At 35.4% G+C, this 13,613-nt stretch overlaps 1 protein-coding gene across 1 annotated transcript in view; it reads left to right on the top strand.

Moving 5' to 3' along the window:
• IQUB (IQ motif and ubiquitin domain containing) overlaps window positions 1-13,613 on the top strand; it is a 54,763-nt gene that overhangs the window by 29,467 nt on the left and 11,683 nt on the right. The window contains exons 8-9 of the mRNA XM_065884198.1: window positions 7,025-7,195; window positions 9,563-9,739. Coding sequence (XP_065740270.1) covers window positions 7,025-7,195; window positions 9,563-9,739 — 348 coding nt within the window. The remainder of the gene's footprint in view (window positions 1-7,024; window positions 7,196-9,562; window positions 9,740-13,613) is intronic.

Raw genomic sequence — 13,613 nt, 5'->3', positions numbered from 1 at the left:
TCATCTACTTAAGTTGCTTCAGACAGAAACCTGGGCATTGTTCTTGACGTCCCACTTAGCCACCAAACTGTCTGTTCTATTACTTTAATAATCTCCTCAGTTCTTTACTTCTTCCTTTCCAAACTCACTACCACTGCCTACAGGGAAGTGGCTCTGCCATGCACCTTGATGACCTTGCGTATATCCAAATTCGCCACGTAAACAAAGACTTGGACCACAGCTAATCTGAGTCTTGGTGGAATGCCTTGTGATCCTGCTGGCACTGGAGAGGATGGGAAGCTTCTGAGATGTTATGGAACAGCTCCCCTCTCCTGCTTCCCTATCTCCTCTGAGAGGCTGTCATGAGACAGGTCTTGCCTTGTGTGTGTAAGCTTGACACTGATTTAATTGGATCTGGATTTCCTTCCCATCTGGATTACTTTATGTCCCCAAGTGAGGCTTTCGACCTCCAGTCTCACTTCTTAATTCCCTCCTCCATCATCCGTATTGTTGCCATAGGGACCTCATTCAACACAACTCTGCCCCTGGCCCTCCTTGTTGCCCTCAAGGAACAAGGACTTGTATAGTCGATTCTTGGCACACCTGACCCATCCCACAGTTGTTTATCATCTCTGCTTGCACACTACAGCCGTACTGTTTCAGCTACGCTCAGTTACTTGCATGTTCACAGAAAGACCACATGCTCTCAATGCTTTTGCATCTGCTGTGGCCTCTACATGGCACATCTTTTCCTTCCTTCTTCAGTAACCAAGTAGTCACCCTTCAAAACAAGCTCAGATGTCCCTTCTTCCAGGAAGGATCACTGATCCTCCTACTTTAGCCTGTACTATATACCTTCATAAGACTCTGTTTCATTTTTGTCTTAGTACATAGTGGTCAGTTTTCATTATATCTGTTTACATGTCTAAATCCTTCCTAGATTCTGAGTTTCTTAAGGCAAGAGCCATCTTTTATCTGCATAGCCTCATATCCTAGCTCAGTGCTCATCACAGAGTATCAATAAGTGCTTGTGGAGGAAGGTAGGGAGGAAAAATAAGGGAAAGAAATAATGGTTTGTAATTTTTTTTAAAAAATTTATATATTTTATTTATTTATTTTTGGTTGCATTGGGTCTTTGTTGCTGTGCGTGGGTGGCGAGCTGGGGCTACTCTCCGTTGTGGTGCGCGGGCTTCTCATTGCAGTGGCTTCTCTTGTTGTGGAGCACAGGCTTCAGTAGTGTGATGTGTGGGCTCCAGTAGTTGTGGCTCGTGGGCTCTAGAGCACAGGCTCAGCAGTTGTGGCACACGGGCTTAGCTGCTCCGCGGCATGTGAGATCTTCCCGGACCAGGGCTCGAACCCGTATCCCCTGCATTGGCAGGCGGATTCTTAACCACTGCCCCACCAGGGAAGCCCCAGTGATTTGTAATTTTATATTTCAGGTACTATGAGAAAATATGCAATGTAGATACTATCATTTCAAATTCTTGAATATCTTCATTCTAGAATAGCTGAGTTCTACTGTATGGAAGCCATAATATTCATACTTCTCCAGAGTCATATTTTGAACTAAACTTATTCCTTTATCAAGTTGCTCTATGTTGAATCCAGCTTCATCACTGGGAACTGTGTTCCTTATGTGTCTGATTGTTAACCTTAAGAGGACAGCATGGACCCAGGGCACAAGAAAGAGCTGGAGGCCTCTCAGGTGCCAGTGGACAGGGAAGATGGGTGGTACTTACCTTCCTTATTTAAGGCTGAACCTTGTACAGGACTTCCTGCTTGTGCTTCATCTGCTGCTTTGTTTCCTGTAAGCGATTTTAAATTCTTGTTGTAAATACTTATACAATGTCTATTCTTCATTATGCCTGCACACCCCTCACCCCATCCCCCAACCTCCAGCTTCATGTCTAGCATTGTCCCTAAACATGTTTTAAATTATAGAGAGTCCAAAGGTAGATCAAGTCCCAACATATAAAAGCGCCTCTGGAGCCAGTTGATGACGATTACTCTCTGTCATGAAGTATAACTTTGTAAGAAGTTCTTTAAATGTCACCAAAAAAGATGAGATGGGGAGATTTTGTTCATGAGAATTCCTGTGAGGAAGGAAGATTTTTTTTTTTTTTTTTGGTAAATACTTTGATAAGTTTTGGGGTAGAATCTGAGACCCTAAAGGATCCTGAGTATGGGAAGAATTGCTCTATCCCAGGAAAAGAGGTTTTCGAGTGTTGCCAGGAGAGAGAGTAGAGGGAGGACAGTTAGAAGGCAGTGGGACACAATGTGGCTTCTTGTAACTTCATTAATTATATCACTAATAATTGAAATATTAAGTGCAAGGTGATTTTTTTTTTCATAAGAGGAAAAGGAGCAAGAGAAATGACTGGGCCTTAATGACTGATTCAGGGCAGCACACAAAGATGCAGGATCAGAAGATGACAGGAAGGATGGAAAAGTTAGCCACAAGAACTTGTAGAAATCAAGGGAAAGGCTTTTTTGTGGGTCATAGGTTTTTGTGTGGGTCATAGGTTTTAGAATTGGGGTTCTGAACCTGTGGTCACCCCAGCTGATAAACCAGTTAATCTCACCAATCCCCAGGCTAAGACTTAGAGGAAATGGACATTTTAGCTGATACAAGAGAATACAAGAGAATTTTACCTCAGTTTTGACAGGGCAAGACAAAACACAACCACGGAATGGAACAACTGCACTTGAGGTCAATCCCCAGTCCATTACGTAGCCTAATTAGTCCATTCTTTAAAAATATTGACCAACGGTGACTTTTGACCTGCTTTTAACCTGTTATAGTAAATTGTGAAATCGTTGTTATTCTAATACAAAGTCATTTAAATCACCTTTTTGGATATGGTGCCATGATAAACATCATAGAAAACAGTTAAGGTAGATTTTATAGTCTTTTGTTGTAAATAGTTATAACAGTTCTCTTCCGTTTTATGCCTATCCCACCCTACCCATGCCTAGCATTGTCTCCAATAAACATTCAGGAGGAGTCAGTGTTGATTTCGTGAAACTTGAAGTAACTTATTCTACAGTTTTTTTGATTGCTAAGAAAAAACAGCTTATAAGTAATCCCTGAGGCTAGATAAGGTCAGAGTTTTTTCAAATGTTAACGCTAACAACCAGGGCCATAACGCGGATTTTAGATCCACATTTAGCACCATAACATACAGATATGTAAAGAGAATATTTACTTTCCCATAATTTGGAAATAACTCTGGAAAATAAAATTTTATGGTTTGGTTTTAGTTTAACTTCAGTGTGTCTAAGTATTATGTAGTGTATTGAACTAATATTTTATTTTTTATCTTCTTATCCTGGACACAGAATTTCTCTGATTTGGATGTTAAATGAGTAGGGAATGATTACTATTTTAAATTAGTCCAATAAAAGCAATGAACTAATCAGTTATTAGGGATTCTATACTAAGCCTTCATTCTCCATAAAAAGTTTAAAGATTTTTGAAGCATTAGTTAAATAATTTGTAATTTTATCACATCAAACATTGACATCCACAGGTTGTCAAATGTTAAAAACTCACAAATAGACAGAGGTGAAGAAATTCAGGTCAAGAAATTTGAATGAAAAATCATCAGTCAGTTTCTAATATATCTTGGGTACTGCTTACCCAAACTGTGTAAAGAGACAATTTGAATTTCTGCAAGAGGTTTTCCCTAGAGTCAAGGCCATTTATTTCTTTGATTCTCTTTGATTTACACACCACTTTTCAAAATCACAAGCTAAAAAACTGCAATCTACTTTAGCTGTGTCATTGAATTTTTTTTCTCCTTACTCAGGTGGCCAACAGGTAATGGGATAGAAAAATGCAACCAGCTCTTGCCTCTCTCTGAGTACCACAGTACACAGGGGTGTTCTCTATGGACGGACAAAACCACTTTGCTGTGTAAAAGAAAAGTTGGTCACTACCCAGTAGCTCTGGAGGGTTAGTGTTATTCTTAATTTGCCCCCTGAGGGTCTAGAGTATTAATTTAGGAGAGAGAAAAGACCGACTCTCACAGTGCAGCCATTTCTTCTCTTTTGTGGAAGCTTGCTGCTCTCAAGGTTTTTATCTCTCCACCTTCCCTTCCTCAAAATGTGTCTTCCTGCTGTTCTTCTGTTCCTCTCCTCCAGAGTCTATGCTGTTTCATTTGCTGGCAGCTAAGTGGAATTTATTATGCTCCTGTTTTCTGAAGCAGTTTAAGAACATGATTGTTGTACATCTCTTATTGCAGTCAAAGCATTCAAAGAAAAAAAGACATAGAAAGAGAAATAAGCAAAGTTGACATTTTCCTGCATCAGAATAAAAGAAATAACTTAAGGCCTGCAATCAGAGAAGCTTAGACTTGAAGACCAGGTTATCAGTGTTGGCAGAAATAAATCCAAATATAAAAACAACTTTGCCAAACAGATTTTTTTAATGTCATTTCAGTGCTTACACTAGGGAACTCAAACTTCAAATCTAGGAATCTTTGCTTATATCACTCAGTTCCCTTTAATCTGGTTAACTCCTAGTTATTCTTCAGGTTTTGTCTTAGATATTATTTTCTATTCACCAGTTAAGTGCTTCATATCAAACTGTAGTTACCTGTTTACCTGCATCATCAAGCATAATCAACTTTTATTTTAATTATTTATTAATCTTTCTATGCTCTTAGATTTAAGATTTCATGAAATTAGAATTTATCTACTTGCTACCTAGTACACTGACCAGTTTATAGTAAACACAATAAATACTTATTGAATGAATGAATGAATACTGTAGGCCCTGTGAAATATATAAGACTACATAAGAAATTTATTTCTTATAATCTGTAGGGAGAAATAGAGTTATAATTATAGAACAAATTGCATTGCCCCACTGCATGTGTGTGTGTGTGTGTGTGTGTGTGTGTGTTTTTATGTGTGCAATAGGACAGATAATAGTGATTTCAGTGGTTTCAAACCATAGTAGTTAGGAATCTTTATAGAAAAGTTAGGATTTAAGTTAAAAATCGAAGGGTAGAAACGATTTGGATGTTAAATATATTTGGAAAAAATCCAAGGTATTACTATATCACAGTATCTTAGATGGGGCTAAAAACTTGGAGGAAAGGTAGAGTTAAATCAATACAACAGCTGAAAAAAAACCACGATAAAGTAGATGGACTAAGCATTTCATTAAAAGGTTATTGTACGTGGATTATTACAAATGAAATAACTTATCAGCCTGAAGAGCTAAAGATATTGATCACATTACTGGAAGAAGGGAAATTGCATTTAATAGAGCCACCCTGAGGAAAACTGTGCACAAAGATTAAGGCTTTAGACTTTAGAATATTGCTATATGAAACTTAGCCTAAGATTGCTTATTCCTTAAAGGTTTTAAAAAGAGCTTTGCAGCAAACATTAGTTTTCAGTAACACTCTGAGGCCTACCCCAAACAGGGCTGTATCCATTTAAAACAATATATTTTTAAAAATTTCTAAGTGATAATAATTAAATCATAAAATATTTTCTTATTGAGCTATTTCCCTTTTGTAATCCTTAATAAATTTTATTAATTTTATAAATCTGCTAATTAACTCTATATTATTTAATATTAGATTTATGGCTTAAAAATAGAAATTAATCATAGGGCTGCAGCTTCTCATTTGCTAGATTAAAACTAGAACTGAGGATCTAAAGTTTCTGATGAAGATTCCTAGCTCTGCACAACGTTCATTTTACCTTTGATCAGAAAATGATGCCATTACTTTGAAAACATATCAAATATAGTTGTTAAATGGTAGCTTTGTAGTTTTCAATGTAATTTAGCTAATATGAAATGTAAAAAAATTAAAGGTAAATTGAGGCTGTAACTAGAAATTCATACTACTGTCATACTAAATACAGCCTTAAATGGTTTCTCTATTTGGCTATTCTACATTCCTGATGATTTATTGTGATACATAGCATAGGATTCTATTTAAACTTTAAATTATATCAAATCTAAGATTTAAATGCTTGCAAGTATGGCATAAATTGGACTACGGGTCTCCAAAGCAATTACCAATCAGTCTACAAAAATGCAGCATTTGGACAGTTAGAAATCGTGATCAACATAGCCTCCTTTTTGATAGATTATAATCGGGGAAAGAAACTGAGCAGCTTTATACCTTAAAGTAGAAGAGTCAGTGAATTTTCACTGTGCTCTTTCTAGGTCAATGCATCTTCTCTTAAAGTCTCAATAGTTTGAGTAGGAGGGAACAAAAGCACTGGCAAACATAGTCTTTAAATATTTTGTTGTGGTCCTGAGTCAGTGGAGGACTCACTCCATTTCCTATCTCTGAATTCTTAGCCTGGGACTCCTCACATGAGCTTCAGGGCAAGTTGGCTCCATCTTTGACCCTCAGTTCAGGAGACGGGCTATGTTGGGAGGCACCAAGCCAGATTTGGAAGTAGGAAGTGAGAATCTTAGCCATTGTCAGGGAGGCAGGGGCCACAGCACTGCTAAAATAGCTAAATACAGCTGTTTCCCTATGGACATCTGCTTTGTGAAGAACTGTGAACTTGTTATAGATTTATTTTTATAGGAAACAGAACTGTAACTGAGGCCCATATTGCTATATCTGTAGGTCTAATGCCTTGAGGATTGTAATCATTGTCCCACAAGGGTTGTTCTCAATTGGCAAGGCATGATCAAGACACATTCATACAACTCAGTATAATTGAACCAAGTAGATAATTTTTTTAGCATTCTAAATAGCATGCTTTGTTCCCCAGGGGTTATTTCATAAATCCATCAAGCTAACCATCATACTAGTTAGTACAAATTAGTAGCAAATTCTGAATCCTGAGGAAGTGTTTGTACTTCTGCAGACTAAAGCTCTCTCATATTTTTTTTCCTAAATTGTTTTACTTTCCCATGGTCTACAAATTCTTCAAATAATTTTCTTAAGTTTTAGTGATAGTTTTATTCCTTAAAGCACATGATAATAAGGTTAACTTATAGTAGAAGGAACAAAATTATTTTTGAACTTTTAATTAACTGATAATTATAAACATTATTTTTAAGTGTTCAGCTCCAAAGCTATGGAGAACATTTGATGGCAAAATAATTGAGATGGATACACAATTCACCATCAGAGCCAGAGAGCTGCAAAACATCTATAACTGCATTGTGCTGAAAAATATCTCTCAAGATGAGAGACTGGATGTGCTGTTAACACTCAAACATACTGTAAAGGTACGTGAGTTTCTCTTAGTTTTTGGGTATCACTACCACTATCAATAAAAAAATTGAATACTAAAATAAACAAGATGGTTTGTATTAAGTAATTATAAAGATAATAAATGTCTATATATATGAATTTTATTTTGTGAACAACTGTATTGTTTGGGTATAATTGGGGGAGGATATGGTTTATGCATTAACATTTATCTACAAGTTCTCAAACTATATATTATGACACATACAAAAGTAAATATAACACAATGAATATTCTAAATGTAAATGTATCCTTAATTTTGCAATGAATGTAGATATATACAGCATGAGATTAGAACTCAACTCAGTTCAATAAAACAGCAGTTATTGGCTATATATTTTCACACTTTTTAATGAAAATTTTATTTTTAGCAGTTTTAATGCAGCATCAGTATAAGTATTTTTACCTCCTTTTCCTCATCAGTTATTGATTTAAGGCACTTTAAGTAGTTGAGTAAATGGTTCTTGTTGGAAGGTAAGTCCCCATAGGTCTCTCATATTTCTGCCCATCTTGAAAGCAGAGGCATGGACTCAATAAGGCATTGACTGCCTTTTTTCTGGACAGCCTTTTCAGAGATGTTTGTCAAGTGACTATGCCTTTGAAGCTAGAGATAGGAAGAGGGGAGAAGCCATAGGTCCAGAGCTGGGAAATAAGCATGGTATCTGTAGAGGGCAGTAGAAAGACCAAATTGGCAAAAGGAGAGTGCAGGTAGAGAGTACAGTAGAAATATTCTTACCTGACATAATTAGGACCATTAGCTGGTTAATTAAAAAAACCAAAGGATGGACTCATAAAAGATAAGTTGTGCATGTCTTAATATGTTTAACCTAATATATCCACATATACATTTATTTAACAGTATTTGATGGAGGATTAAGGCTTTTAAGCATGACTGGATTTCTGGCTGTGTTTATGGTGGCTGCACAACCGTAGATTAGTTATTTAATATTTCTGAAAATCAGTTTCATCATCTGTAAAATTAGTTGCTTTGAAGATACACACATATATATGTGTATATATTTATACATACGTATGTATTAGAATATAAATAAAATATATAATTTATGTGTCTCAATGCTTACAAATAGGGAGCCCTCACTAAATAATAAGTATTATTTTGATGACAGTTGCTAATATAGACCAGTGAATTTTGAACCTGGGTGTATGTTAGAATCATCTGGAGAGCTTGAAAGAGAGAAAGAGATACACAGAGGAAGGGAGAGAGAGTATGAGAATAAATGAATAGGAATGATATCTAGGCCCCATTTCAGAGCAGTTAAATCAGATTCTCAAGTGTGAGGGCACTGTTAAAATCTTTTAAAATCTTCCCTAGGTCATTCTAATGTGCCCTCAGGGTCAAAGACCACTGATGCAGACTCTTGTATTAGCCATACCAAGTACATATTAAAAAGAAGAGAAGAGCATTATTTTACAGTTACTGACGTTACCCTCTGACTCCTTCATTCAAACTATGTTTTTTGTAGTCCCTCTTGGGCAGTTGGAGCAACTTACTTCTCTTTTATTACTCCTAAATCCTTCTGTTTTAATCACTTCACTCTTACTTGGGCTTTCTTATTCAATCACCATCATTTCTATTACTTTGTTAAAGATTATTGTGAATTATATAAACATGCAGAAAAAAATGTATAAAATATACGTGTATAGTTTAGCAAATATAAAACTACCAGTCTTGTTACTGCCCTCTGGCCCCAAAACGGGACATTGCCAACGTCCCTCTTTCTCTTCATATCTGCAACTCACCCTCTCGTCCTCTAAAAGTAATTACCATACAGACTTTCATGGTAGTCATTTCCTTGATTTTTCTTCATAGTTACCACCTCTGTATACATCTCTAAATAATACGGTGTAGTGTTGTTTATTTTTGGATTTTATTTAAATGGAATGAGACTGTATGTATTATTTTGTGCCTTGCTTCATTTGCTCAACATTAATTTGTAAGATTTAAACTTGTTACTGTATATAGCTCTAGTTAATTCATGTCCATATATCAGGTAATACTCTACTGTATGAATAAGCCGTCATTATTTTTGTAATCAATTTATTTATGGATATTTAGTTGTTTCTCATTTTGAGCTGGTGTGAATGATGACTCCGTGCACATTTTTTAAAGCACTTAAGAGTAGAATTGCTGGGTTGTAGATTATGCATATCTTAAGTTCTACTAGATAATGTCAAAATTTTTTCTAAATTAGTGGCACCAATTTATACTTATGTCAGCAATGTTTTGTTACCTTTGGAATGTAGTTTTCAGTTTGTTTGGGTGATAATTTTAAAAACTAGTGATTTTTAAAATTCTATACTGAATATGGTTGTGTTTTACACAGGAACATGAATGTAAACTGACTCAGGAAATTCTAGAATTGATTGACAGGGAGGTTGACCTTATGATGAGAGGAGTCAAACATGAGAACCTTGAAGGACTCAGAAAAAGGATTGCAACACTCTTTTTTCATTACATCAAAACACCTCTGTTTAATCCAGAAGTTGCAAGACACCTTAAGGTACTCTACCTTTTCTTCCCTGTGTTCCTTTATCAAAATTCTAAGACGTGCTATAGTAAGTCGAAGTATATGCAGATTTTGCTTTAATACCTTACTAGGAGGTCCATGTGGAAGACCATCTTATTGGTGAAATCTCCTTTGAATGATATTTTTTATGTTGATAAATGAATCATTTAGCTTTTTCTGTTTGTATTTCCAAGCTTGAATTCTCTCCTACTCTCTGGATTAAATATCCAGTTGAATATTACAGTGTGTGGAACACATCATGATCTCTCACACCATCATGCTTTTCCATGTGCTGTTGCTTCCACTTGGAATGCTGTCCCCTACTTTACCCAGCCAACTCCTCTTCATTTTCTAAGACTCAATTCACATGTACCCTCCTTCATTAGGCCTCAGAGAAAGTTAAACTCTTCGTATCTGATATTCTACATGCACCTGTTTGTGTTCCTTTATAATACTTATCATGGAGTTATAATTATTACTGAACAGATCCACATAGATATCCTGCGAGAACTTCAAATGTAACACGTATTTGAATTAAACTACCTTTTCCAACTCTAACATGTTTAGCCTCCTTTGGGGATTTTTCTCTCTAAAGCCAAGATAAGTGCCTTACTGCCTTCTTACTTTGCAAAACTATTTAAAACACCTTTAGTAAAGTTTTGGGGAGGTGGTTTACTAAAGAATTTGAAACAGCGTTTTGTTCCAGTGATTATGTTTAGACTAATAATCTGTTTAAAAAGCTGACTAAACATGTATTTTGCTTTTTTAACATAAACAAAATCTCAATATTTAGTCAAAATTTTTAGAAAAATTAAAATTGTTTATTTTTTATATTCTTTCTTTTTAATGAAGTTTTGAAACTTAACTGTATTGCAAGATAATTTCAAAATATAACAAAAGTTCAATAGAAAAGTTGACCATTGAATTATTTCTTATTCACATCGGTGTTTCATTTTTCCAAGCTACCTTTTAGTCTTCTATAGACTTACTCAGTTTTTATATGCTTGCAGTAGTATAATAGAATTTAATATTCTACACATTCATATAACATTGTATCATTTTATTCACTTTTTAAATTTACCTTTGGTAAAATTCAATCTTTTTGGTGAGTTTTGACAAATTCAGAGTCATATAATCAACAGCCAACAGCACAATCAAGATAAAAAATAGTCTTATCACCTCCCCCAAATTCCCTCATGCTGCTACTTTGTAATCAGCCCTTCCCCTGGCTACCTAACCCTTGGCAAACACTGATCAGAATTTTATTTCTATAGTTATACCTAACCTAGAGTGTCACATGAATGGAATGATATGCTATGTGCAAGTATACCATGTCTTATTGCACTTCACTTTACTGAGTTTTGCAGATACTGTGTATGTGTTCTTTTTCTTTTTCTTTTCTTTCTTTTTACAAATTGAAGGTTGTGACAACCCTGCATTGAGCAAGTCTTTTGGCACAATTTTTCCAAGAGTATTTGCTCCCTTTGTGTCTTCTTGTCACATTTTGGTAATTCTTGGAATGTTTCAGGCTTTTTCATTATTGTTATATTTGTTACGGTGATCTGTGGTCACTGATCTTTGATGTTACTATTGTAATTGTTTTGGGGCACCATGGACCTCACCCACATAAAACAGCAGACTTAATTGACGTGTGTGTGTCCTGACTTCTCCACCAACTGGTGGTACTTCCAACTCTCTCCCTCTCCTCAGGTTTCCCTATCCCCTGAGACACAACATTATTGAGATTAGGCCAGTTAATAACCCTACAACAGCCTCTAAGAGTTCAAGTGAAAGGAAGAGTTGCACACCTCTCCCTTTAAATTGGAGAATTTAAAGCTAGAAATGATTAAACTTAGTGAGGAAGGCTTGTCGAAAGCTGAAATAGGCGAAAAGTTAAGCCTCTTGCACTAAATAGTTAGTCAACTTGTAAATGCAAAGGAAAAGTTCTTGAAGGAAATTAAAAGTGCTACTTCAGTGAACACATGAGTGCTAAGAAAATGAAACAGCCCTATTGCTGATATGGAGAGAATTTGAGTGGTCTAGATAGAAGATCAAACCAGCCATAACATTTCCATAAGCCAAAGCCTCTTCCATAGCAAAGCCCTAACTCTCTTTATTTTTATGAAGGTTAATACCAAGTCTCAATAAATTTAAGAATATTGAAATCATATCAAGCATCTTTTCCAACCACAATGCTATGAGACTAGAAATTAACTGCAAGAAAAAAAAACTACAAAAGGTAAAAACATTTGGAGGTTAAATAATATGCTGCTAAACATGGGTCACTGAATAAATCAAAGAGGAAATAAAAAAAATACGTGGCGACGATAAAAATGGAAAGACAATGATCCAAAATCAATGGGATTCAGCAGACACAGTTCTAAGAGGGAAGCTGATAGTGATACAAGCCTACATCAGGAAATAAGAAAAATCTCAAAATAAACAACCTAACATTACACCTAAAGGAACTAGAAAAAGAAGAAGAAACAAAACCTAAAGTTAGTAGAAGGAAAGAAATAATACAGATCAGAGCAGAAATAAAGAGACTAATATCAATGAAACTAAGAGCTGGTTCTTTGAAAAGATAAACAAAATTGATAAACTTTTTGCCAGACTCATCAAGAAAAAACGAGGGGCCAAATCAATAAAATCAGAAATGAAAGAGAGGTTACAACCAACACCACAGAAATTAAAGGATCATAGGAGATTCTTATGAACAATTACACACCAATAAAGTGGACAACCTAGAAGAACTGGATAAATTCCTAGAAACATACAATCTCCTAAGACTGAACCTGGAAGAAATAGAAAATATGAACAGACCAGTTACCAGTAATGAAATTGAATCAGTAATCAAAAACTCCCAACAAATAAAAGTTTAGGCCTAGACTGCTTCACGGGAAATTCTACCAAACATTTAAAAAAGAGTTATCATCTGTCCTTCTCAAACTACTCCAAAAAACTGAAGAGGAAGGAATACTTCCAAACTCATTCTATGAGGCCAGCATCACCCTGATACTGAAACCAGACAAAGACATCACAGAAAATTACACGCCAATATCACTGATGAACATAGATGCAAAAGTCCTCAGCAAAATGTTAGCAAACCGAATTCAGTAACACACTGGAAGGATCATACACCATGATCAAGTGGGATTTATCTCTGGGATGCAAGATTGGTTCAATGCTGCAAATCAGTGTGATACACCACATTAACAAACTGAAGAATGAAAATTATAAGATCAATTCAATAGGTGAAGAAGAAGCTATGATAAACTTCATTCATTTGTGATAAAAACTCTCAACAAAGTGCATAGAGGGAACATACCTCAACATAATAAAGGCCATATATGACAAACCTACAACCAACATCATATTCAATAGTGGAAAGGTGAAAGCATTTCCTCTAAGATCAGAAACAAGACAAGGATGCCCACTCTTGCCACTTTTATTCAACATAGTATTGGCAGTCCTAACCACAGTAATCATACAAGAGAAAGAAATGAAGGGAATTCAAATTGGAAAGAAGGAAGTAAAACTATCACTATTTGCAGATGACATGATACTATGTAGAGAAAATCCTAAAGATAACACCAAAAAACGATTAGAATTCATCAATGAATCCAGTAAAGTTGCAGGATACAAAATTAATATACAGAAATCTATTGCATATCTATACACTAATAACAAACTCTCAGAAAGAGAAATTAAGAAAACAATCCCATTTATAATTACATCAAAGAGAATACAATACCTAGGAATAAATCTAACCAACGAGGTAAAACTTGTACTCAGAAAACTATGACATTGATGAGAGAAATTGAAGGTGACACAAACAAATGGAAGAATTAATATTGTTAAAATCACA

Source organism: Phocoena phocoena, chromosome 9 (genome assembly GCF_963924675.1).
Source record: "Phocoena phocoena chromosome 9, mPhoPho1.1, whole genome shotgun sequence".
In the NCBI taxonomy this organism is placed as follows: Eukaryota; Metazoa; Chordata; class Mammalia; order Artiodactyla; family Phocoenidae; genus Phocoena; species Phocoena phocoena.
The sequence above is the reverse complement of the archived record's forward strand: the minus strand, read 5'-3'. Positions and strand labels throughout refer to the sequence as shown.